Source organism: Dendropsophus ebraccatus, chromosome 1, assembly GCF_027789765.1.
Source record: "Dendropsophus ebraccatus isolate aDenEbr1 chromosome 1, aDenEbr1.pat, whole genome shotgun sequence".
NCBI classification, from domain to species: domain Eukaryota; kingdom Metazoa; phylum Chordata; class Amphibia; order Anura; family Hylidae; genus Dendropsophus; species Dendropsophus ebraccatus.
This window is the reverse complement of record NC_091454.1, coordinates 197,601,941-197,628,565: the sequence shown is the minus strand read 5'-3', so window position 1 is coordinate 197,628,565 and position 26,625 is coordinate 197,601,941. Positions and strand designations below refer to the sequence as shown.

The 26,625-nt window shown below is 43.9% G+C and overlaps 1 protein-coding gene across 2 annotated transcripts in view; it reads left to right on the top strand.

Annotated features, from left to right (window-relative positions):
* ZMIZ2 (zinc finger MIZ-type containing 2) overlaps positions 1 to 23,564 on the top strand; it is a 45,446-nt gene extending 21,882 nt beyond the window's left edge. For both annotated transcript variants that reach the window (XM_069944104.1, XM_069944096.1), the window contains exons 2-19: positions 1,668 to 1,742; positions 2,161 to 2,275; positions 2,451 to 2,656; positions 5,048 to 5,237; positions 5,519 to 5,782; positions 6,845 to 7,018; positions 9,879 to 9,953; positions 11,805 to 11,976; positions 12,063 to 12,204; positions 12,589 to 12,799; positions 15,164 to 15,269; positions 15,377 to 15,534; positions 15,697 to 15,764; positions 16,698 to 16,766; positions 17,674 to 17,918; positions 19,496 to 19,674; positions 21,304 to 21,507; positions 21,782 to 23,564. In XM_069944104.1, coding sequence (XP_069800205.1) covers positions 1,693 to 1,742; positions 2,161 to 2,275; positions 2,451 to 2,656; positions 5,048 to 5,237; positions 5,519 to 5,782; positions 6,845 to 7,018; positions 9,879 to 9,953; positions 11,805 to 11,976; positions 12,063 to 12,204; positions 12,589 to 12,799; positions 15,164 to 15,269; positions 15,377 to 15,534; positions 15,697 to 15,764; positions 16,698 to 16,766; positions 17,674 to 17,918; positions 19,496 to 19,674; positions 21,304 to 21,507; positions 21,782 to 21,889 — 2,736 coding nt within the window. In that variant the 5' untranslated portion in view covers positions 1,668 to 1,692 and the 3' untranslated portion in view covers positions 21,890 to 23,564. The remainder of the gene's footprint in view (positions 1 to 1,667; positions 1,743 to 2,160; positions 2,276 to 2,450; positions 2,657 to 5,047; positions 5,238 to 5,518; positions 5,783 to 6,844; positions 7,019 to 9,878; positions 9,954 to 11,804; positions 11,977 to 12,062; positions 12,205 to 12,588; positions 12,800 to 15,163; positions 15,270 to 15,376; positions 15,535 to 15,696; positions 15,765 to 16,697; positions 16,767 to 17,673; positions 17,919 to 19,495; positions 19,675 to 21,303; positions 21,508 to 21,781) is intronic.
* Positions 23,565 to 26,625: the final 3,061 nt, after the last annotated feature.

The following is a 26,625-nucleotide window of genomic DNA, read 5'->3' as shown; positions in this document are numbered from 1 at the left end:
GACCTGTGTATTAGTGTGTATCCTATATACTTGTGCTAGAAGCTGTTGTTGGCTAAATGCTATTTTACCATGGATCAGACCATAAGATTTCCTACATTTTTCTGCAAGGAGTCATCCCTTTTGGGTTCTTTGTGCTTAAAGGGGTTCCAGTCAATAGACCAGGAATGGGAAACCTTTGGCCCCCCAGCTGTTGCAAAACTACAATTCCCATCAGGCATGATGGGAATTGTAGTTTTGCAACAGCTGGAGGGCCAATGGTTCCCCATCCCTGTCATAGTCAATAGTGGACACTATTTTCTTGAGCAGAAAAATAAAACTATGCCAATATTTATACTGTCCCATATACGACTACTCATTTAGTCTCCATTGGGTGAATGGGGAGGCTATGGATGCATATAACGCATATGCCACAAGCTTTGTATGCACAGTGCGAACATGGCCTAACTTGCAGGGTCAGGCACATTGAACGGTTCCTTGTTAGAAAGCCACAGCTATGTATGGGTAGTTCACCACCATGTGGTTTTAGTAAATTCCTGTCACTAATATGTAATGGCTGACCACTACAGTGTAAAAATGCAGCCGTGTGCCCCCTCAAAACAGGTCGGAACAGAGGCCTTCAAGCTTGCTGCTTCCTGACAGTAAATCACAATCTATACGCATTTTCCATCCCAGAGACATGAGGCAGGATATACCCCATGACTCACAGATGACACCCATGTCTAGTGAACTAATGTTTCCAAGAATGTTCTGTCACAAAATGGCTGCAATGAGTGAGTGGGCAATGAGCGACCGTAACCACAGACTGTTCTCTTCTGCTGGGAAGAGGACCTCCTCCGATATGTCACTGGATAGTTACATGTCTCCTTTTCCTCAGTGTCTGATACATTGACCCTTGTGAGGACAAGGATTGTGACACCTGTCACCTCAGGCTTCTTGTCCTCCATGCCTGATTTCACCTTCCAGCTCTGCACTTTGCTTACTCCCACCCGCTATGCGTTGTTTTCCGTTCCCTCCTCTGCTTGCTTCCTTCCTGCTCCCCCTCTTCCTGAGCACGCCCTGCACTGTCACCCTAGTACTAAGAGGTACCCCGCGTTTATTATGTCAGCTGTCTCCTCCCGCCCACATCGCCCGGAATTTCCTTCTTGTGGTCTTCGTCGTCTTTGAACACCTGCACTGTGGCTGCTCATATTTACTGTAAAGAAAAAAAATAATGGTAACCAGTAGCCAATACTGGGCACGCCATTTAGTGGTTTCCTTATCTGTTTTACCATGATGGAGACACCATTGTAGTTGGCTGTCCATGTGGTGAGGTCATGTCTTTTCTGCGCCGGTGGTCAATGGATTGGTTGCCCTTGGCAGCACCAGGGTTAATCAAGGGTTGACTATATAACAGTGCCAAGTGTCGGCATAGTGCCAGCTTCCACGTCCTGTGTACAGAATGCACAATCATGTGACCAGAGGGAAGGCCGGGGGCAGATGAGCAGAACGTTAACCCCTTGCTGTAGGAAAATGCTTAGCAATGCAACATCTATAATACATGCTGCATAGAGATCTAAGAAAGGAAAAGCCGCCGAGTCTTGCAGGGCAGTGTAAAGGTGCACAATGACAAGCCTCGGGGGAAATAGACATAATAGATGACTGAGGTTTTCTTTCTTCTCTCTCCGCAGCCGCTGACAAAACAGTCGCCTGCAAATGAATTCAATGAACCCCATGAAACCATCTCATCCAGGCACAGGACACAGGTAAGCGCCACAGTGCTGCCATCCCCGTGCGTCAGTGTCATCCACCATCATAGCCCTTTTATTGTGTTGCCCTTTTAAATGGATCGGAAAGAAATTTGTTTAACCCTTTGTGCCTGTATGATCATGCTTGTTCAAAAAAAAGCAAATGTTCTTTTATCTCTCTTCGTTCTCTTTTTGTATTTTTTTTTTTTTTTTTTCGGCATGCTATCATTTATTATTTTTTTTTCTTTTTCCCTCGCACATTTTTTTCTTGTACCGATCCGCCTTTGGACGTTGTCGGTCCCTGAATTATTCAGTGCAAGGAATTTTCAAGTATCTGCATAATCTCTTATTTCTGTGCCTGCTGTATCCGATGTATCTAAACATTCTCATATGGTTCGTGCACACGCCGATAACTCCCGCCTCTGTCCCTAAACAGTGATGGTTCATTTGCATACGACTCTGTTCCCTGGCAACCAAACACCAATCAGCCTGCAGGATCGCTCTCCGTAGTAACCACCGTCTGGGGTTTGAGCAACACGTCGCAGAGCCAGGTAACACATGACGTCACCTTAGGCACTCCCCTGTTATAGATCCGGCCAGCATTGCTGCGCTTAACCCTTTCCGTATAGCTGCCTTTGCACGTCTACTTATCTTATGCTATCACTTTAATTATTATTACTAATACTAGTGATACTTATATTGCTCATCTTATATTTATTTCTTTAGGAGGTTCTTGGAAATCCCATGGTGCCCAGCGGTGGCCCCACAGGTGGCGGAGTCATGCCAGGTCTGGCGGGCAATGGTGGGGGAATGGGAAGCCCGCAATTCATTAGCCAGCAAGGATTTCCAGAAAGTGGTGCTGGGAAAGGTTATCTTCCGCAAAACATGTATGGACGTGGGGGATATCCAGGCGGCTCCGCCTATACGAACAGGTAAGTGTTCCCATACACGTGTGACATTAGTTCTATACATATGAACGTTGCCCTCATTTGTTCTATATGACAAAAGGAGACGTAATCCACTGCAGGGTTCTAGTGGCTGTGGCTTATTTCTCTGAGAACAAAAGGATAGGGCAGTTGAAAGGCAACATGCCTGATCCATCTCTTCTCCCCCAACATCATCTTTTGGGAGAGAAGTCTGAGGCCTCCATACACTTCAGATGACTGGCCGGTCTCACTGACTCTCTTCTGATGTATAAGAGGGGCCTTGATGGGGTTATCCAGGATTAGGAAAACATGGCTGATTTGTTCCAGAAACAGTACCTCTCCTGTCCTCAGGGTGTAGGTTTTGCAGCTCAGTTCCATTGAAGTGAATGGAGCTGGATTGTAATACCACCCACAGCCTGAGGACAGAGGTGGTGCTGTCTTTGGAAATAAGTAGCTGTACTTTTTCTAATCCTGGACAAGCCCTTTTAACATACATACACACTTGCATTTAAGCAACTTTAAAGGAATTCTTTCCTGAATTTAGCTATGTAGACTTGCTGGGAGTTGTAGTTTTTAGCATCGGCTGGAGATTTACAGACTTTAGATTTCTAAATGATGACTATAGATAGGAACCTGACTTTGGCTCCTCTATGAGTATGCGTTTTACAGCTATGGCCGTGATGCTCAGCACTTAGCAACAGGTAGCCTCAGAGGACTCGCACAGTGTCCTCAACACTAGAGTCGAGGCGGATGTCGCCGTGAGGACTGCAATCCACATACACTCTGCAATGATGAGTTCATCCATGGCTGTGGTCATTTTTATAGGAACAGTCCGTACTTCTCCGGGTTTTTTTTTTAACATTCAATATTTATTGAAATTTCAAGTTTTGGTTAACAGGAAAAGAAAAAAAAAAAAGGGGGGGGGGGGAATGTACTTCTCCGTTTTTAATTGTCCAGGCTCGGTTTTTTTGTGGTCTTCTCAGTGAAACTGGTTAAAGGAGGAGTTCTACAAACTTTTTTCTTCTTTCAAATCAACTAATGCCAGAAATTTAGAATTTACTTCTATTAAAAATCTCAGTCTTCCAGTACTTATCAGCTGCTGTATGTTCTGCAGGAAGTGGTGTATTCATTCCAGTCTGGAGAGCAGGAAAGGTTTTCTATGTGGATTTGCTACTGCTCTGGACAGTTCCTGACATGGATAGAGTTGGCAGCAGAGAGCACTGTCTGACTTTCTACAGGACATACAGCAGCTGATAAGTACTGGAAGACTTGAGATTTTATTTACTAGAAGTAAATTACAAATCTCTGGCACTTGCTGGGACCAGTTGATTTGAAGGAAAGAATTTTTAGCTGAAAGGCTGGTACCACAGGACTCATTTGATGGAGTGAAAGCATGATACTCAGTGCGGTATCTAGCACTCTCCAAAGGATAAAATGGCATGAAAAGTGCATATAAATAAACCCACACTGACACGTTTCTGACTGGTGTCCTTGTTTACTGCATAATGTGTCGCGCATTACCAGTTACATAATGCATTATGCACTGAACAAGTGTATACAAGTTGTATGCCTTGCCTTTAAAGGGGTTATCCGGGATTAGAAAAACATGGCTATATTCTTCCAAAAAACAGCACCACCCCTGTTCTCAGGTTGTGTGTGGTATTACAGTTCAGCTCCGTTTACTTCAGTGGAACTGAGCTGCAAAACCTGATCCAAACAAGGACAAGAGTGGCGCTATTTCATGAAGAAAACAAGTTTTTCTAGTCCTGGATAACCCCTTTAATGTATCCTAAATAGTTTTTACTATTTGGGGAGTGCTGGATACAGAACGGTCTTCGCTGCAGTTTCCTATTGGTCTGCTTTGCTGACTGACGGTCTTTCCTTGCACCCCACATATACACGGCAGGTAAGAAATTATCCACAAATTATCAGCTGTTCTGATGTCTTAAAGAGGTTATCCAGGATTAGAGTAAGCACAGCTCCTTTTTTTTTTACCGCAGAAACAGCACCACCCCTGTCTTCAGGCTGGGTGCGGTATTACAAATAAGCTCCATTCACTTCACTGGAACGGAGCTGCAGAAGCCACACTGAAATGGAGGACAAAGTGGCACTGTTTCTGGAAGAAAGCGGCCATTTTTGTCTGAGTCTGGACAACCCTTTTAAGAGCAGGACTAGTGCCATATGTTAGGGCTTGAACATATATCTCTGCAGCTAATTAAAAAAACAGACTACTGCTCCCAGCATGCCCTGGTTGCCACATTTTGGAGATGGCTGTGCTCGCCGATTGTTTTTTGTTTTTTTGAAAAGTGAAAGTAAGGCTCATTACTAACATTGTATGCTGCTCCCTCTGTCTTCTAGTAATTTTTTATTTACATTTTTTCCCCCCCCAACCTGCAGCTACCCTGGCGGCCCCACAGCCGGTGGTGGAATGGGCATGGCCCAGCATACGGGACGTGGCCCCACAGAGGCCTTCACACAGGCAGCAGCCGCAGCAGCAGTGGCAGCTGCTACCGCCACAGCGACTGCGACAGCAACAGTGGCTGCACTGCAGGAAAAACAGACCCAGGAGATGAATCAGTATGGTGGGGTGAGTCAAATCACTGGTATAGTACAAGAGTCACATGCAGTATTAGTCACATGTCATTGATTCTTAAAGGGGAAATTCAGATCCTCTGTCATATGCATGTGAGCAGATCACATAGTTGAAGCCTATAAAAGCCATGAAAAATCTATATAGCGGCATTGGTACTCATCTATATAGCGGCATGGTTACTCATCTCATAGAGGACAATTTCATGTATTACTAGTATTTAGTGACCACCATTCTTTTTCCAGTACATAATGTAATGTCTCTCTTCTCTATTAAAGGTGGGGCCAACTCATAATTACGGTAGTCAGTTCATGCCTCACTCTGGTCCCCGAGGACCCTCCATCCAGGGTGGGATGACATCTGGCGGGATGGGATCAGTTATGGGACCTGGAGGAATGGCCCAAATGGGTATGAATTCTGCAAGAGCGCCAAGTATGAATCCAGTGTATACTGGGCAGAGGATACCACCCCATGGCTACCCTGGGCAGCTTCAAGGCCAGCAGATGCCACGTCAGGGAGTAAAGAGAACCTACTCCAATGAGGTGAGTCTGGCTTTAAAGGGTTTTCCGATTTAATATTACTGTGTATGGGGGACAAGCATGAGAACACAGGAATGTCCGACCTCTGGGCCCCCCAGGGATCTGTGGAGAGGTGCCCTGACGTATACTTTTTTTTTATATGTTTTAAGTTTATTTGTATACATGTGACATGGAGACTATTTAAGGAGTAGTCTGAATTGTACATCCCCAAGCATGTGCTCTTAAGGTGGCCCTACATCTTCTATAGCTCTCAGTGCAAATTTACCTCTGCCAGTCTTGCCATACACGCTTGAACGTTCATGTGTCCTTTACACCTCCCAATATTCCATTATGTCTGTGCTCGCTTCCCCCTCGTTCCCTGCTCGCTGCAATGTGCTACTACACGCGTAGACAGGGAGTGTGGAGCACCGGGAAGAATCGGCCGATTGCCCCATTGGAGTCAGTGGTGGTCTGCTGTTGCCGCTCCTATTACAACATGTTGAAAGGTCATGATCAGCCGACAAGATGCATGTCGACTGATCGTTTCCTTTCAACGTGCGCTATTATGCTGAGCGATTAGCGGCCTGAAGGTCGGTAATCGGCCAAGTAAGGCCAATAATCGTTGAGTGTAATAGAGCCTTAAGCCTCTGCTTACTCCTTTGGTGAAGGCTTATCTCTCCGATAATAAAAAAAAAAAAAAAAAAAAAAGATCAGGGCAAATCTTTATCTTCTGCGACATAAGACCCCCTTATACTGTAGGAAGTCGGCCGATCCTGCTGATATGAGTGGTTTTGGATGACTTTTCCTAAAGTGTATGCTGTTGGGATCTCCCACATGTAAGCTAATATGTGTGGGGATGGACATAAGGAGCCCTCATGTCCTCCTAATGGCGCTATATAACTGCATATAAGACTCTCTTACCGATGTTTAGCGTGAACCCTCACTACATCTGCAGTTGTTTCTTACCTGTCATTAAAATGGATGAAATTCATGGCCAGACCTTTACAGGGCGGCAGATGCCTCTGTTATTAGTGCACATTAACCTTCTGTACCATCACAAGTAATAATCTGTGTTCCTTTTTATAGGGCTACGCACCTCAGCAGTACATTCAAGGAGGCCAGTATCCACCCCACGGGGGTCAGTATGCACCATCTGCTCCTCAACAATCTGCCCCCTCCCCTTCCTATCCTGGGCATCGTGTACAGCAGAATATGTCGCAGTACATGTCCCAGGCGGGCCCTGGTGGCCATTTTTATAAGGTAAATGTGCATTGCTGTACCTTTTTTTTTTTTTTTTATCTTTCTGCATGGAGTGTCTGGTTTTACACTTTGTAATCTGTTTAACGTATATTGGGGAAAAGCTTCAGATGTATTTGTAAAAGGGGATATCTAGGATTACAAAAAACTACTTTCTTGCAAAAACAGCGCCACCCTGTCCTCAGGTTGTGTGTGGTATTACAATTCATCTCCATTGACCTTAATGGGACTAAGCTGCAAAACCCACACCCAAACTAAGGGCCGGAAAGGCGCTGTTTCTGGAAGAAATCGGCCATGTTTGTCTAAGCCTGGATGACCCCTTTAAACGGTGGCTGTAATGCCCATCACCCATAGACGTAAGGTCTTTTTTACATGGAGCAATCAGCCAAACAAACATATGCAGGAACATTGCTTCCTGGTTATTGCCCTGAATAAAAAGCCAATTTGTCGGCTGATCGCGTCCTTTGTGTGGCCCTAAGAATCATTTCTTGGCAGCGCACCTGGGGATATGCTGTCAATCATAATGGAAGTGAAGGTCTGCATGACTGACTGTTTATATACAGCCTTCACTCACAATAATTGGTCTGTGTAAAGGATCCTGTTAATAAGTGCCCATTGACTTTTACATAGTCTATCAGTGCTCGTATCGGGCAGATGTCTGTACATGTAAAAGGCCCCTAAGGGGCCTTTTACACAGGCCGATTATCGACAGAGCGATGCTAGAAACGTTCCATCAACTAATAACTGGCCTGTGTAAAAGTGTCGGTAAGGAGCAGGAAAATGCCCAATCCTCGGCCAATCACATCTTTTGCGCGGGACCAAAATATATCACTATGGCTGCACATCTCCCTATGTAAACTGTAAACAAGGGATGTACAACTGACAGCAGTATATGTAAATGACGCCACGAACGATACAGGGATCCTTTGTGCGGCCTAGCAAATGAGCACTGATCTCACTGACTTGCGTTCTTTCCTTCCATAGCCGACCCCATATCGGGCCATCTAAAAGGACCTTTATGGGGGTACTTCAGCAAAAAAAAAAAAAAATAAATAAATTCTTATACATCAACTGGTTTCAGAAAGGTATATACAGTCTGACACAGTGCTCTTTGCTGCCAACACTGTCCAGAGCAGGAGAGGCTTTCTATGGGATTTGCTACTGCTCTGGACAGTTCCTGACACAGACAGAAGTGGCAGCAGAGAGCACTGTGTCACACTGGAAATAATACACCCCTTCCTGCAGAACATACAGCAGCTGATAAGTACAGAAATACTTAAGATTTTTAAATAGTAGTAAATTACAAATCTGTATAACTTTCTGAAATCAGTTGATTTGAAAGAAATTTTTTTTGTCCTGAGTACCTCTTAAATACAGGATTTTTTTTAAAAAGAGTACCTGTCATGAAATAGTGTCAGAAGTTTTACATGTTTGGGGTTTGAGTGTTCAGACCGCAACTGATCAGAAGAACGAGCCGGAATAATTCTGCACTCAACGTATTCTCTTACTCCTGTGTGCTATGTGATCCGGATGGCCACATAATGTAGATTAGAAAATGAGTTGGGAGTTACAGTCACTCTGTATGGCGAGGACCCTGTTGTCAGACTGTATAGTATGAGCCGTCCCTTGTAACCTGGCTGCATATTTATTATGCCAAGTCATACAAGAAACAACATGCACTTATAGCCTACTGGATAAAGTTGTGCAACCTGAACACGATAGTTTCCGTGCTCCTTATCAGTTCCTTCAAGGACACCTGCGTCTCATAGGGCATCATGTACATAGGCCTCTATGGGAAGGAGCCGAGCTGGTTAATGAAAATAGGAAGTGGCCCTTGGAACACAAGTAATACATTTATTATTAGCATCGTGCTTCCTACAGTGGAAAGTTTTTCTGTGTAGCGTCTTACAGAAGCCATTGTTACTTGTTCGCTGCTCAGATTTGGTAGGACCTGACCAGAGGTTGGTAAACGTGTACATTGCTCTCCTTCATGTTGCCATCCTTAAATCCCCAAAGTGCTGCTGGCACTTAAAGATAATATGGGCGATCAGGTGATTTAAAGGGGTTGTCAAGGATTGGCAATGCATAGCTGCTTGCTTTAAAAAAAAAAAAAAAACAGTGCCACACCTGCTCTAAGGTTGTGTTTGATATTACAACTTCTCCATTCACTTTAATAGAACAGAGGTGTAATACCATAAACAAACTGAGGGCAATAGTGGCGCCGTTTCTGGGAAAAAAAATCAGCAATTTATTTTTTTTGAATCCTGAATATCGCCTTTAGGATACATGTTAGACATCGGTGAGTTGATCTATTATCTAACGTGTATAGTGACTTTCTGATTCTACCCTGATGGCTGAGAAGAGAAGGAGCAGACATGTTGGGTTTATACTACTGAATCGTTTTGTTCTGGGGGAGATTAGCTGCCATCAGAGGTATTTTCTGGCAGCAGTGTTCTCCCCATACAGAACATATGCACATTCCAGTACTTATCAGCTGCTGTATGTCCTACAGGAAGTGGTGTTTTCTTATCAGTCTGACAATGTTCTCTGCTGCCAGCTCTGTCAGGAACTGTCCAGAGCAGGAAATGTTATCTATGGGGATTCTCTCCTGCTCTGGACAGTTCCTGACATGGACAGAGGTGGCAGCAGAGAGCACTCTGTCAGACTGGAAAGAATACACCACTTCCTGCAGGACATACAGCAGCTAATAAGTACTGGAAATCTGTTTAACATTTTGGCATCTGTTTATTTCAAAATATTCTCTGGAGTACCCCTTTGAAATTATGAAGAGATTTTCTACACTGGATTGTACGTACCATTCTCTATTAAGATCTCACCATTTGCCTTCTCCTTTATTTTCCAGCTCACAGATCAATACAATGGACAGAGCAATAACTTCAATGGTGGAAACTTTGCCTATAATCAGACAATGAGCGGGGTAAGCTGAAAGCATTACTGTGGGAAATGCAGATTAGAGTGGACCTGTCTCTTTATATCTTCTGACATGTCAAAAGTTTGATCTGTTGAGCTCTGGGTGATCAGACAACCCCCCCCCCCCCCAGGGGAGGGCAGGACCCAGGGATGATAAAAGCTGGAGGGCAATTAAATAAAATGGGGGAGATTTATCAAACATGGCGTAAAGTAGGACTGGCTCAGTTGCCCCTAGCAACCAATCAGATTCCACTTTTCTTTCCTCAGATTGTTTGGAAACTGAAATGTGGAATCTGATTGGTTGCTAGGGGCAACTGAGTCAGTTTCACTTTACACCATGTTTGATAAATCTCCCCTAATATGTGTGTGTATATATAGCAAATGTTCTACATATACCTCAGGCAGCACAATAATAGAAAATAAGTATGCTTATATAAAGTGCCAGTGCATCAATGTACGAGACAGATAATAAATAGGAAATATGTAGAGATGAGCGCAACTCTAGCATGGCCGTGTCTGTCCGAACCCAGAGGTCTCTTCTTATGATAACTGGTGGCTGAAGAAGTTTGATGCGGCCCTAGGGAGTGCGGGAAAACATGGATACAGCTATAGGCCTAGAGCTGTATCCATGTTTTCCAGGCAGCCTTAGGGTTGCATTCAACTTCTTCAGCCACCGGTAATCAAACGTTGATACTTCCAGGTTCGGATGAATACGGCCATGCTAGAGTTGCACCCATCTCTACAAATATGTAAACCGGTTTATATGCCTCTGGACTGAGACCCCCACCTCAGACTTCTTTACAAGTTTTTCTCATTGCCAAACTTGCAGGGAGCTGACCGATCCAGACCCTGACCAATCAAATTATGACATGTTTCTACGACATACAAAAATAGAAACAAACTGCCCCTTGCAGGTCGCTGCATCGGTTTTCTGTTTGTGTCTGTATGTTAGTCACGGCAATGTTAGTGGAGTGACTGCTATTTGTTTGCCTTTTATGTTTCTACGACATGTCAAAAGTTTTTTAAAGTGACTATACATCCCTCACGGGAGGGTACTGTGTGTGTACATGTTCTGTCCTCCTCGGGCAAGACCTAAGTAGACAGATAACTATGAATATATCCCATGTCCAAAGCATAGATTGTCAGCAGATAAAGCCCCCCTGGTCCATCTAGTCTGCCCTTTTAATATAATAATATATTATCTTAGGATAGATATATATTTATCCCAGGCAAGTTTACATTCAGGTATTGTAGATTTACCTACCACATCTGCTGGAAGTTTGTTCCAAGCATCTACTACTCTTCCAGTAAAGTCCTGTATTCTCACGCTGCTTCTGATCTTTCCACCTATAACCTCTCGCTATGTCCTCTTGTTCTTGAGTTCATTTTTTATTCAAACCTCCTGAACCTTATTTAGTCCTAGAACATATATAAAGGTTTCAGCATGCCCCCCCCCCCCTCTTTCTATTTTTCCTCCAGACTACACAGATTTAGATTCTTAAAGGGGTATTCCAGGTAAAATTGACACAGGATAGGGGAAAATAGGAAATCACAGGGGGTCTGACCCCTGCACCCCCCGTGATCTCCATATCGGACCCCGCCAGAATATCTCTTCAAGTCTTTTTCACTTAGATTCCTTAGGTCTACATGTGAGTTGTAGTAATGTAGCATTGTTGCGGTGACTCTCGGGCTAGCCTATGATGCTGAGGTGCATTGATGTGCCCCATAGCCACAGTGCCTGTAGTCATTGTATTTGACAGTATGTTAGGAACTCGGAGCATGTCTGGGATGTCACTGAAATCATACAGCAGCTACATTTATGCATGACTGAAGGTCAAGCATTTGCTTTGTCTTACAGCCGGGGCGTCCCATGCCTGGATATCCCAGTTCTCCCTTACCAGGTAATCCTACACCGCCCATGACCCCCGGAAGCAGCGCACCTCCCTATATGTCACCAGGTCAAGACGTCAAGTCCCCGTTTCTGCCTGACGTCAAACCTTCACACAACGCTTTGCACCAGTCTCCCACAGGTGAGTCCTGATCTATGTGAAGAAATCCTAGTACTATTATGCCCTTCTAGGATGGGGATAAGGTTGCTCTGAATCTCTACCCGTAGGTGCCTCTAATGATGAGCTGAGACTGACCTTCCCGGTACGGGATGGGATCGTTCTTGAACCGTTCAGATTGCAGCACAACCTGGCAGTCAGTAACCACGTGTATCACCTGCGGGAATCAGTCTATAAGACTCTTATGATGAGGTATGGTTACCGCATGCAGTGTGCTTGATGTGAGAGTCCCCCTTTAATGTACCATGTAGGCTGTTCACACTCTCTATTACAGTGTAAGGCCCCGTTCCCACTGAGCAAAGCTAGCGGAATTCCGCGACGGAATTGTCCGCCGCGGAATGCCGTTAGCCTCCCGCTCATAATGGGACTCTATGGGAGGCGCGCGCTCCTGCCCTGTCCGCGCTGAAGAATGAACATGTTCATTCTTCAGCGCGTACAGAGCAGGAGCGCGCGCCTCCCATAGAGTCCCATTATGAGCGGGAGGCTAACGGCATTCCGCGGCGGACAATTCCGTCGCGGAATTCCGCTAGCTTTGCTCAGTGGGAACGGGGCCTAACATTGTTCTCTTGCTCTCAGGCCCGATCTTGAGCTGCAGTTTAAGTGTTACCACCACGAGGATCGACAGATGAACACAAACTGGCCTTGTTCTGTACAAGTCAGCGTGAACTCCACACCTCTGAGCATCGAGCGGGGTGATAACAAAACTTCCCATAAACCCCTTTACCTGAAGCAAGTGTGCCAGCCTGGCCGGAACAGCATCCAGATCACAGTCAGTGCCTGCTGCTGTGTAAGTACACTGTAGCAAGAGGGAATGGATGGGAGAAGAGGGCTGTAAGAATGAGGGCCTAACTAATTCTACAATGACACCTTGGTTATCTTGCACAGACTACATAACATTAATCTAAAGCTGGTTTTACATAATGGCCGCATATAGCCCAGTGCCTCAACCCAACCATAGATATCCAGACGACCCTATGCTGCTAGTTAGATCTGTGGACGGAACGGAGCCTTTAGCGGGTGCAAAAATGTGTCCATAGTATGTTTATGTGAAACTAGGAAAGTGGGTGTGATGCCCTGATGGGAGTAGTCACAATCTGTGTACGTCACTGACACTATAAAACACTTGGAATGTCCATAGTTTGTGTCTGGTATTAGAGGGAATGTTTAAATGTTTTTATGTTTTAATTATTTATTTATTTTTAATTTTTGGTGAAATTTTTTCAAATTTTTCTCTGCATTTATGATTTTTGTCGGTAGTGATAAGAGGAGTCTGCTGTAAAGTGATCTATACAGCATTGCAGTGTCATGTAACACCAGTAGGTGTTCATAGGTAACAGAGCAAACTAAAAGATTGCTTACATTCATCTCAAGGGGACAGACTATTGTCGTCTATGTCCATTGATTCTTGCTGTAAATCATGATACTAAACGTTGTTAAAGAGAATCTTGTCAGCACCTGGGCTGGTCCCAAGGTGCTGACAGTGTAGTGAAGGTGTATGTCCCTTGTTGTTTGTGTGTGTGGTACCTTTCTTTTAGCCAACGGTGCAGTAGATTTTTCTTATTCTTGCCCATAACTTGTAGTGGCGAGGTATTCGTGCCACGCTTAGGCACACCTCACCACCACTTTCTCCTCCCTGTTTGATTGCGACCCGGCTTCCTGATGACGTTGCTGGAAGGGCCGCACGCCGACTTGCCAGTATGCTTAAGGTGCCCTGGGTCTGTCGGGTATTGCACGCTCCTGCGTCCCGAATGTCTTATGAGTTGTAGTGCAGATGAGTGGCGCAACTGTGGGCACTGGCTTCAGCCCATTGGCATGTCTCCATGCTACAGTGCATGCGCGATTCGGGATGCAGGAGCGTGCAATACCCGACAGACCCAGGGCACATGCGCATACTGGCAAGTCGGTGCACAGCCCTTGCCAGCAACGTCATCGGGAAGCAGGAGGCCGGGCCACAATCAAACCGGGAGGGACTGGCACCAAACAGGGAGGAGAAAGTGGTGGTGACGCGTGCCTAACACCTCACCACTACAACTTACGGGCAAGAATAAGAAAAATCTACTGCACCGCTGGCTACTAGAAAGGTACCACACATAACAAGGGACATACACCTTCACTACATTGTCAGCACCTCTGGACCAGCCCAGGTGCTGACAGATTCCCTTTAAGAACAGCCCAGGAAATATGGCTGCCCCCCATAACAATGTACAAAAAGTGAAAAAAAAATTAGTCAGAAAATAAAACCATACTTTAATTCTTATCTGGTTCTAAGTATCTAACTCTAATCCGTAAAAGACAATTTAGGTGACACATTCCCTTTAAGGGTAGCTTCACACGTACTGTATCGCTGCGTTTTTATCGCTGCGTGTTTGGTGCGATTTTTACAATGTGGGTTTTGATTTTTTACATGAAAATCATGTGAAAATCAAAACTTGCATGTAAAAATCGCACCAAATACGCAGCGATACGATACGTGTAAAGGCACCCTAAAGCTCCTGTGATTAGTGCTGAGCTGCAGTACCACACACAACCTCTGGACAGGGATGGTGCTGCAGAAGGCAGGTGGAATTGATCCAGTAACTGCACCTGTAGTAAGATGGCACTTGTTCAATGGTGTTTCCTGTCCCCCATCCTACGCAGCACTGGATGGTGGTTTTCTGAGGCCTCTGTATTAGGGAGTTATATGTACATTCAGTAAAAGGACTGGATAAACCGCCTCAAAACAACCGGACACACTCTGAAGACTCCAACGCGGAGCTGTCTCACCGGCCCACTCCCATCATTAAAGGATTAGGCTCCAACCTGGAAATTAGGGAGAGTTCAAGAGGTTTTACAACAATCAGAATGGTGTTTAGCTGCTGAGTCTGCTCTCCCGTGGGACCTGCCTGGTGTCTTGCACTCCTCGCCATGGCTGCTAGCACGGGTAGGTGCCTGTTTCAAGCAGGTTCCAACCTGTCTCCACTGAATTTCTTTCCTCAAGCAACATGGCAGCTCTACTAGGTCAGGGAATAATATATTAATTTTATTGGTCGTGAGAATGACCTGCGTGTGATGGGTGTGGGGATGCTGCAAACCCCCTAGACCTGGATATGTGATTGTGACAAGATGGAAGGGAAGGATGTGATTGAGTTGTTTTTTTTTTCCCCCCTTATAGTCTCATCTTTTTGTGCTACAACTGGTTCACCGCCCATCTGTGAGGTCCGTCCTGCAGGGTCTGATAAAGAAGAGGCTGCTCCCCGCAGAACATTGCATCACTAAAAGTAATATCATGTCTCCATATGTGTCTTGTCATTCCTCTTCGCTCCTGTCCTCTTCCCCATCCTGTTTCACCCTCCTTTGTTCACTTTGTATTGTAAATTTTTTACAGTTAAAAGAAATTTCAGCAATGGCAGCATCCCCGGGACTCCTGGTCCCAATGGGGAGGATGGCGTGGAGCAGACTGCTATCAAGGTGTCCCTTAAATGTCCCATCACCTTCCGAAGAATTCAGCTTCCTGCCAGGGGCCATGACTGTAGACACATCCAGGTAATAAGGCGGGACTGAATATTCCTTTTTTCTTTTTGTTCACTTGCTTATAGCTGCTCACCACCCAGATTCATGTGTCTCTCCTGTAAACATAAGCTACAGCCATTTTGTCTCTGTATGTTGCAATTTATTAACATGCCATTTATCGACTTTGCTCTGCAGTGTTTTGATCTGGAATCGTACCTGCAGCTCAACTGTGAACGTGGGACCTGGAGATGCCCTGTGTGCAAGTAAGACTTGGCCGTACCCATTACATCCCAATGCCAGGCTCTTGTCAAACAAAAGAATTGGGGGATGTTAGAATCCAACAGATCTCAAGAGCAATAAAATTCATTTATTGACGGCATCTATAATATGCTATCATCATATAAAGGCATGACTGGACCACCAGGCTACCCTGTGTGGTTATGGCCATGTTACATGTATTTTGTAGTCACAGCCGTCTTATAGATTTGAGTCATTGGGCAGTGTCAACTGAAAATAATTAATAGGAAATGTTCAGAGGTAGTCGTATTAGTTATTTTTAGAGCGTCCTTGGTTCCAGGGCGCTGTACGTATGATAAAGGGTTGATATACATAAAATTGTAAATGACATACTGATAAAGGGGAGAGGGACCGGGGGGCTTATGGTCTACAAGGGAGGGAGGGGAACAGTAGGAGTATGCACTGCATAGATTGTTAAATGTGCTAGATTAAAAAAAAAAAAAAAATTAAACAAATCTGTTACTGCTGAAGTTTTAGGCCTAAGTGTAAAGGCACATTGAGAATTACATATTAGTTGGTTGTAGTACCCACTCACAGACAGTAGATGGTGCTCTATAATCAGAAGTGATTTTTACACATTCTGTAAAGGTGTTATCCGAGAGATAAAAGTAGGAAAGTAGCTGCATAAAATTTACATAAGATAAAATAACAATAGTCGGGAAAAAAAGTATGTGTGTATATGTGTATATATATATATATATTCATTTATATTACTTTTTACTGGATATTGTTTTTTATTATGTCATTTTATGTAGCTATTTTCGTTTTTGTTTGTGTGGGATATTATAATACAATGAAGGGAAGAAAAATCTCCAATATCCTGAAGTAGAGACTGCAACAATATTTTAAATTGCTGATAAATACTTGTGAATGATGTGAATGATATCTCTTTTTTGCAGTAAAACCGCCCTGTTAGAGGGATTAGAAGTTGACCAGTATATGCTGGGAACCTTGCTGTATATCCAGAAGTGAGTACATGTGTTTGTGATTAAACATGTCTACAGTTATGGACTGTACAAAGAGACTCTGTCAGTAGGTTTATGGTGTCCTATGTCAGGGTAGCATAAACTATCGACAGAGAAGCTGAACAGAATGGTGTATCACTTATATTGTTCTGTGCAGCTGATTCAGAGAGATCCTCCTGAATAACATGGACAATAAGTAGTCCTCTATATTATGTGCATGAGCCCAGTAGTCCTGGATATTCATGAGAAGCAGAAACTCCGCCCACCAGCTGCTGATTGGCAGTTATCTATCAATGCTGAGTATAGGCAGTCAGCTGTCAATCAGCAGCTGGAGGGCGGGGGAGGGGTGCGGCAAGAATCCTATTCTCCTGCATATTAGGAGAACGGCTGAACAGAATGATGTAAGTAATACACAGATCTGTGCAGCATTTATATCACTAGTTTATACTCCCCTCATTTAAGGTGGAATAAACCTAGTGACAGATTCCCTTTAAAGCCCTTTTACACCAGGATTTGGCCCTCCATTGTGTGTGTATGTTTGCAAGCTGTCAAAATCTGCTGCAGGCATATACCTGTATGCCTGCATAGAAAGCCATTGGTCCTATTTATTTCAAAGAAGTGGACTTGGTTGGTTAATGTCTAAGTTTGGCTCATTTTCTGCACGTAGATGAGTTTTTACTCTATAAATAATGCTTTTGAGTAAAAATGTGTACTTGTAAAAAATAATCTGAAAGTAGTTACTAGCTGACTACAACTACGCTGTGGCTCTCCATGCAGCTATACATCAGCAGACTACTCTGTGAAAGGCTGGAGTCGTGATGTGAACAAGCTCTTATTTGTAGCGGATTCTGTATAAAAATACACTAAATTTGGGCCTCTTCATAAAACATTATCGTGTTCCCTTTCCTAGCTCTGACTATGAAGAGATTACAATTGATCCTTCCTGTTGCTGGAAGCCAGTCCCTGTGAAGCCAGACACCCACGTGAAGGAAGAGGCAGATGGACCAGTACTCAAGCGCTGTCGAAGTCTGAGCCCAGCACACATGGTTATGCCAAATGTTATGGAAATGATCGCTGCTCTGGGACCAAATTCTTCTCCTTTCAATAGTATGCAGTCAGGTGGTGGAGTGCGGCCAGACTACAGCGGCCAGCAGGGTGGGTACTAAGATGACTCCATGCAGTACTGGGAACACGTCATGGGTTTTTGTTCTTTTGCTTGAAATGATTTTTCTGTAGAAAAACTTTAGCAAATCTATTGCTTGGCTTCCAAATTTGTGACACATAGGATGAAATTATAAGGACATTTAAAGCCTCTGAAGTATACATTATCAGCGTGCTATTAAAGGGGTTAGCCAGCTAATTTCTTGCAAAAAAATGTCACCACCGCTGTCCTCAGGTTGTCTTGTAGTATTACAATTCAGCTTCATTCACTTAAATGAAGCGGAGCTGCCAACCCTACAGCCAAACTAAGGACGGGAGAGGGACTGTTTCTGGAAGAAATCAGCCATCTTTTTCTAAGACTGAAGAACCACTTTAAGTTACTGCAAGCAGAGATCTTGAAAACGGTGAAATTCTAAGTACAGTGGTACCTCGGTTCTCCAAAGTGCTTGGAACTCAAACAGAATTATCAAGTAAAGTTTGCTTTGGTTCTTAAACTCTTGCTAGGTTCTTAAACACTTTTCGGGCACCCAGTCTTGAAGTACAGTAATACATTGGTATTGAAGGGAAAGTTTACCTAGAAGTAACGTTCAGAATTCAAACTTTTCTCGGTGTCTAAATGCTTTTGTGAGCATGGATGGTGGGTTGTACCTGGTGAGTTTAGCACTAGTGAGGCTTCACATACAGTACAGTACTGTATAAGACTGCTGGAGTGCATATACAGTACAGTAGTAGTACAGGCAGTGCACCACCATCTCCCATGCTTTACAGTATTGTATTAGATTGCTGGAGTGCATATACAGTACAGTAGTAGTACAGGCAGTGCACCACCATCTCCTATCTTTTACAGTGCTGGGATGGGGGGGACCCTATACAGTAAAGGATGAGTGAGGAGTTAGTGACTACTGTACTGTAATTTCTGGTTTTGTTGAATGTTTCTTGTGTATAATGTCCTGTATAGTATATAGTGCTGTTCTGTAATGTCCTGTACAGTATATAGTGCTGCTCTGTCCTGTACAGTATATAGTGCTGTTCTGTAATGTGCTATACAGTATATAGCGCTGCTCTGTAATGTACTGTACAGTATATAGTGCTGCTCTGTAATGCCCTGTACAGTATATAGTGCACAGTATTGTAGTGATTACACTGGACACTTATCAATGTAATATATGGGTACTGTAGGTACTTATTGGTTGGAACCAATTAAACACATTTACATTATTTCCTATGGGAAAACACTGCTCTGTTTTCAAACTGCCCCCTGAACCAAGTTCGAGAACCGAGGTACCACTGTATATTGGAAATTTGCACAACTTTTTGTCATTCAATGACTAAGCTTTACATAGTAACATAGTTAATAAGGTTGAAAGAAGACAAGAGTCCATCAGGTTCAACCTAGGGAAATAGTACTGTGTTAATGCAGGGGAAAGCAAAAACCCCTATGAGGCAGACGACAACCGCCCCATTGCATCACATGAAACTAGAACACCCCTTCCCCCCCCCCCCCCCCCCCCCCCATGATGATGATGATGTTGTTAACAGTGCAGTTCTCATGCATTCATTTTCCCTTCTAGGCCCAGCTTTCCAGAGTCAAGGGGGATTTCCTGAAGGCGGCTTCCCATCCTCTAACCCCAGCACGCCTACGATGAATGACTTCACCCCCAATGGTCCACCACCCATCTCCTATCAGTCTGACATTCCAAACTCTATGATGAACCAGGAAAAGAGCGGAGGTCCACCCTTAACTGGGCAGGTGAGGGAAACATTGTGGGAAATAGCTGCAAACGTGCCCTTTATAAAAGTTGGTGCATGGGAAGTTATGGTGTCCTGTACAAGACAATGCACGTGCAGGCAGCCAGATGGGAGCAAGCTGTGATCATTACAGGAGCTGAACCTCCCCTCTGTTCTCCATCGGACCCCTCTTCTGATGTCTTTGTAGACGCCGCTGTGCTATAGACCTAGTGGGGCAACCATTGTACAGCAGGCAGAAAGAAAAAAAGAGACCTTTTAAGTGGAAGCTGGGTTACTGATACTCTTATGGTAGCAGGTCTTGATTCTCTACATCATGGATGATCAGCTAGGCTGAGGGAATCTGGTCTGACCTGATATTGCTTCTGTAATGGCCACACCTTGGGCTACTATTAGACTAGGTAATTTTTAGTTTCCACAGATAAACTATTGCAAGCGAGCGCTTTTGGAAATTACCTGAAATCATTTACCATAAAACACGGAATGATAGTCGTTAGTTACGATTTGAATTACAATAGTTTGTGTACTCTAGTATACGAACAGTCGTAATTACAAACGAATGACTTGTACATACATCAAAGATTTGTGAACGTTTAACAGTGATTATATGGTCCGCTCAAAAGATGCGATCAACCACACACAACCAGATTTTGGTTGGTCGTTTGATCACTGCCTGCATACACGCAAAGATTGTCGTTTGAATTCGAACTGTATTACGATTTTTTGAACAGTAATCTTTCCATCTGATAGGGCCTTTTTAGTGTCCATTGAAATGTATGACCCACCCTGTAATGCATGGACATGCTGTGCCTTCCTGAGTGGTTCAGTTATGTTTCCATTGTAACTGGGGCCGTGCAGTTACAGGGGAGATCAGTCCTGCCATGGCGATTGTACAAGGCCTAGTTAGACGAGCAGCCTCTTATTACCAGTAGTCTGGTGATCACATGACTAATTTAGTGGTTTTTCACTGCTTCTGTCCTCCATTTAGGATTGGAATACAACATTCCCACCGCCTAATTACACGGACAGTCATTCTGTAAATTAACAACGGCGCAGGTCTTAAGGATATGAACTCCCTCTATATACATAGTGCAGGCCTTACTTAAAGGGGTTGGCCACTTTATAGTAAAATTGTTCTGTCTACAGTATTAGTAAGTGTACTCACTGTATATACTGACAGCAGCTTCCTGTGTACCTCATAGAGCTAGTATCCGACTCCCCTCCTCCAGGCTGTGCTGCTCTGTGGTGAGTCTATTAATAAGATGGCTGACATGGAGGAGGATGTGACCATGCCCCACCCCCAGTGTCCTCCATAGGCATATACAGGCTCAGTGGTGGACCCTGGGGGGGCGCGGCACGGTCACTTGCTCTTCCATGTCAGCCATCTTATGGACAGACTGGCCACAAAGCAGGACAGCTCAGCCTGGAGGAAGGGAGTCTGAGTTTAACTGTATGAGATACACAGGGAGCTGCTGTCAGTATATACAGTAAGTACAATTACTATTACTGTACACTGAACTATTTTATGATAAAGTGGCCAACCCTTTTAATGGCTTTTGAAAAACAGGGTTTATGAAACCAACATACTACTTACCCTATTGCTGTAACTAATAATTCTTTTTCCACTTTCTAGGTTCCTCCTACAGGGCGAATAGAAGCCTCACACAATCCCTCCCAATCACTTCATACCTCCAGTCTGAACAATCAATCGCCGCAGCAGCAGCAACTTCACCATCGGAATCAGCAGCGGCAAACTTTGGCTCAGCCTGGGAACGATCTGACATTTAACCCTTCAGTGGGGATTCCAGCAGGCGATGTGACAGAACCCTCTCTTGATGTAAGTTTTTTCTACTTTTTGTTTTCTAAAAAAAAAAAAAAAAAATTATTTAATTTTTTATTATAATTATTTGAATCTATGTTATATCTCAGGGGTGCCAAACTTGCGGCCCTTCAGCTGTTCCAAAACTACAATTCCCATCATGCCTGGACAGCTAAAGCTTTGACTGTCCAGGCCTGATGGGAATTGTAGTTTTGCTACAGTTAGAGGGCCGCAAGTTTGAAACCTGTTGTCTCCTATTGTGAGTTCTAATCCCCTCATATCTACTTTCCAGCTTCTCCCCGAACTGACAAATCCAGATGAGTTGCTCTCGTACCTCGGCCCCCCAGACCTTCCAAGCAGCGGAAACGATGACCTCCTTTCCTTATTCGAGAATAACTGAATCAAGATTTTATTGTTGATGATTTTTTAAAAAAATGTTTTTTTTTTTTTCATTTTCGTTCACGCCCAAGTTTTAACAAAACGGATGATGGGGAGTAGTGCTGAGCACAAGACTTGATCTGGATACAGACAATTCACCTCCGCAGATGAATACAGACTCTTCAGATCATTGCACTATGGTAAACCTGCAACGCTGCTCCAGAAGCTTTAGAGAAACTCTCTGCAGATAAAGGATTTGTTACTTTTTGTGAATAGAAAACATTGACTATGTTAAAGGTAATCTGCAGATCTCCATTTCAAAGAAACCAGCAATGTTCCTCTTGTTAATACCTCCGCTACCAGGCAAAGGTGCCACTCGTATGACAGCTTTGTCTGCGGACTTGTGTATATGCCGTCTTTCTTTTTCCTTTTAATTTGCTACAAAGCAACCTGAGAAGTAGAACAAGAGTATGTTGCAGGGCTGGTAGCCCATTTTATCCTATGTGGACCCCCCCAATGCGTGGGAGACAGAAGCTAAGAGCACAACGCAGGTGTGTGTACAAGACTACACACTTTTTTTTCTTCTTTTTTTTTCTCCCCTCCTCTTTTTGTAATGTAAAAAACAAACAATACATACATTGTGTGTATACATGTATATTATTGCTGGTCCATTAGTCATAACTCATTCCTTTTGTGGGGTGGGAGGGTGGTTTGGTTATAATGGACGCTGTAAGATCCTGGTGCCACACTTCATTATATTTCCTACAACCTCAGCCGTAGTCTGAGGTGACTTTGCTACGTATATCTATATAATTATACAGGAAGTTACCCCCTGTAGTAATGTGTCCTTGTCGTTGTATGTTATTTCCAATATTAAAGCTTCAGTAGCCCGGGCAGCACCACCCACTGTACATGCAATAAACAAGGGCCTGCAGCCTTGCACCACCTGCATTATTCGCTCTGCAGCAGAGCGGGAATCTGTGTACAGTATATAAATATATATTTATATATATGTTTTGTGTGATAATATCACATGACTGAGGGAAGGATGCAGCACGTACATAAACTTCTGCACAGCTGGGGGAGGGGGGGCAGTCGCTTGGAGAAAGGGACATGACCAACTTTGCATGTGATCAACTTCAGATCCTAAGGATGGTGAGCTCTAAAAAGACAGATTTTTATGCACCCTGATGTGACGGATGATCCGACTGCCCCCCCTTTCACCCAACTGTGCATAGGGCACGAGTGCACTGCAGACCAATAGGCAGTGATTTGCATCGAGCATCTACAATGCTGCAGAGGCCCACGCCGATCAGCCATAGTTATGTTTTTATTTATTATTTTAGTTTATTCTGGATTAAAAGCTAAAAAAAAAAAATCCTGCAAATTGTCTTTTTAAATAAATAAGCCATGAAGGAGTCCGAGCGAGGTACGGCAATGAAGCTAAAATAAAAGGGACCATCGGTTTTTGAGGAAGTCTGCTGCCTTGCTCCTAAGTGATTGAAGTACAAATCTATTGCAAAGCCAAAAAAAAAAAAAAATTCTTTCCAGACACAGGCAGACAGGCCAGGGATATATCATGCTGGTGAGTGTGGTTAAATGTCGGGTTTCTATTTAAATATCTAGGGTTTGTGCTATGTGCTGGAAAAATGTGCGTTTTGCATAAATAAAAATATATATATCTCTATATATTGAAATCATGGTCTCGTGTGGTTGTATATTATATGCACCGAATGTTGTTTTTTTTTTTTTTTTTTTGTGCAATGGATAGAGATGAGCAAACTTGCACAAACCCAAGTGATCTGCATCTGAATACTGTATTCGTGTTTTCCAGTCAGGACTGTATCCACCTTTTCCAGGCAGCAGGATGGGGTTTGTGCAAACCTTAAAGGGGAACTCCAGATAGTGAAAATTTTATAATCAAAGTTTCATAGATGTGTCTATATAATGCATTACCATATCTGTGCTTGATCATAATATGTGCGTTGAGATGAGAAGAAAAAAAATTTACGTCAAAAAGTTCTTTATTCTAATATCTGTGTTACAGGTAGAGGATACAGTGTGATGTGTGGTGTTACAGGTAGTAACTGTTGTGTCATAGGTACAGAATACAGCGCTGTGTGGTGTTACTGTGTGGTGGTACAGCACGCTGTATTCTCTACCTGTAACACCACACAGCACGCTGTATTCTCTACCTGTAACACCACACAGCACGCTGTATTCTCTACCTGTAACACCACACAGCACGCTGTATTCTCTACCTGTAACACCACACAGCACGCTGTATTCTCTACCTGTAACACCGCACAGCACTCTGTATTCTCTACCTATAACACCACACAGCGCTGTATTCTCTACCTGTAACACCACACTGCACACTGTATTCTCTACCTGTAACACCACACAGCACTCTGTATTCTCTACCTGTAACACCACACAGCACGCTGTATTCTCTACCTGTAACACCACACAGCACGCTGTAATCTCTACCTGTAACACCACACAGTACGCTGTATTCTCTACCTGTAACACCACACAGCACGCTGTAATCTCTACCTGTAACACCACACAGTGCACTGTATTCTCTACCTGTAACACCACACAGCACGCTGTATTCTCTACCTGTAACACCACACAGTGCACTGTATTCTCTACCTGTAACACCACACAGCACGCTGTATTCTCTACCTGTAACACCACACAGCACGCTGTATTCTCTACCTGTAACACCGCACAGCACGTCGTATTCTCTTCCTGTAACAGCGCACTGTAATCTCTACCTGTAACACCACACAGCACGCTGTAATCTCTACCTGTAACACCACACAGCACACTGTATTCTCTACCTGTAACACCACACAGCACACTGTATTCTCTACCTGTAACACCGCACAGCACACTGTGGCCGCGACAACAACCAATCTCATCCCCCCAATGATCTTAGTTATATCCTTTCCTGTTGGTACTGTAGGTAGGGCATAACTTGTCAGGATGAGAAAAACCCTTTAAGTTAAATTGGGACATGTGAATATGTAGATGCCTATTGATGTAACTTGGTGCAATGCCATCCAAGCTACATTGTTGTCCATCTTAAATGGAACAGATGTGTACTGCTGCTGCGAAATGTATGGTGTTTGCGAGTATGTAGTGCCTGCTGCCAATGTAAACAATGGAGGGACTGTAGTATTCGCACATGTGTAGCAGCCCCTTCAATTAGGCAACTGGCAGGGAACAAAGAGGCTGGATAACCCCATATAACTCCATGTAGCCACTAAGGTTCAAGCTGCATTCTTTGTTGTTTCATTAATTTTTAGAAACTTTCAGCCCACCCATGACATGCAGTTTGCACCCTACTCCTAGACTTTTTCTTGGTGGGGGGTCCATCCCATAATACATGCTGGATATGAGATCTGAATGTCCAGGATGCTGCTGCCTTCACTAGCATGTATCAGCACAGCTTCATTTCGGATTTCTTCTCCAACTGAGAGATCCCTTGTGCTGACAGACACTAATGCTGACACTTCTCCCCCTACCTCTCCTGCAGTATCTTCTAAGGGTATACTGCTCCTGAGGGGTGTGCGTGAGGAACATTATTACTAAATAGAGGACAGTAGGGGGCATTATTACTATATGGGGCACAGAAGGGGACATTATTACTATATGGGGGGGGCACAGAAGTGGACATCATTTCTTTATGGGGGCACAGAAGGGGATAATACTATATGGGGGTGCAAAATAGGGGGCATTATTACTATGTGGGCACAACAGAGCACTTTATTATGCAGGGTGTACAGAAGTCTGCATATTATTTGGGGTTGCACAGCAGAGGACATTATTACTATATGGAGAGCACAACAGGAGGCACTATTACTATGTGGGGGGAACAGCGGGATCCTACATACACATACTCATTTTAGTACACATGACATCAAACAGCAGAATTACTACTGTATGGGACCCTATAGGTAGGAAAAAAGGAAAGAAAGTTGCTGGAAAAGCCCAAGGTTTTTTTTTTCTGGCAGGTTCTGAAAGAATACGCCACCTGTGAGTCACTGTATTTTGTAGATTTGGTAGGGGTGCCCCAAGTGGAAAAGGTCCCCCCTTGCTGCTGGTAGTCGTAAAGCTGACACAAATGATGCTACTTACTGATCGCACATTGCTTCTGGCTATATGAAGGAGTTACACAGACTCTACAACAGGACCTTAATATGACATTTTTAATCAAGGTTGAAGGAAACAAATAAGCAAAAAAGTAATCTAATGCAAATGTATTCATAGTCTTTAATAAAGGATTGTATAAAGGCCTGTCTGGTGTACTGCAGTCAATTTCAGGCTCGTTCATAGTAGCAGATGGCAGAAGCCTTCGTGATGCACCCAAGTCCATATAGGGCCAAGGCTCAGACAGAGCTTTTTCTATGTTTATATAGATCTGTCACGGATAAAAAGGGAATCCACATACTGCCAACGCTTCTGCTGTTACCGCTCTTTCTCCTGCAGTAAATGATGGAGAATGTAGTAGCACCATCTAATGTGCTATGTTTAACCAGTGGCACTGAGTCATGACTATAAAGTCTAAAGAGGGCCATTCACTTAAGATCCACTGAACAGTTGGTGTCTATGGCCAGCCTTACTCCCAGATTCATTATGTCATGTAGCTGAGGGCCGTCCAGCTGTTACAAAACTACAGTTCCCATCATATCTGGACATCTAAAGGATTGGAGTTTTGCAACAGCTGCAGGGCTGATGGTTTGACCCCTG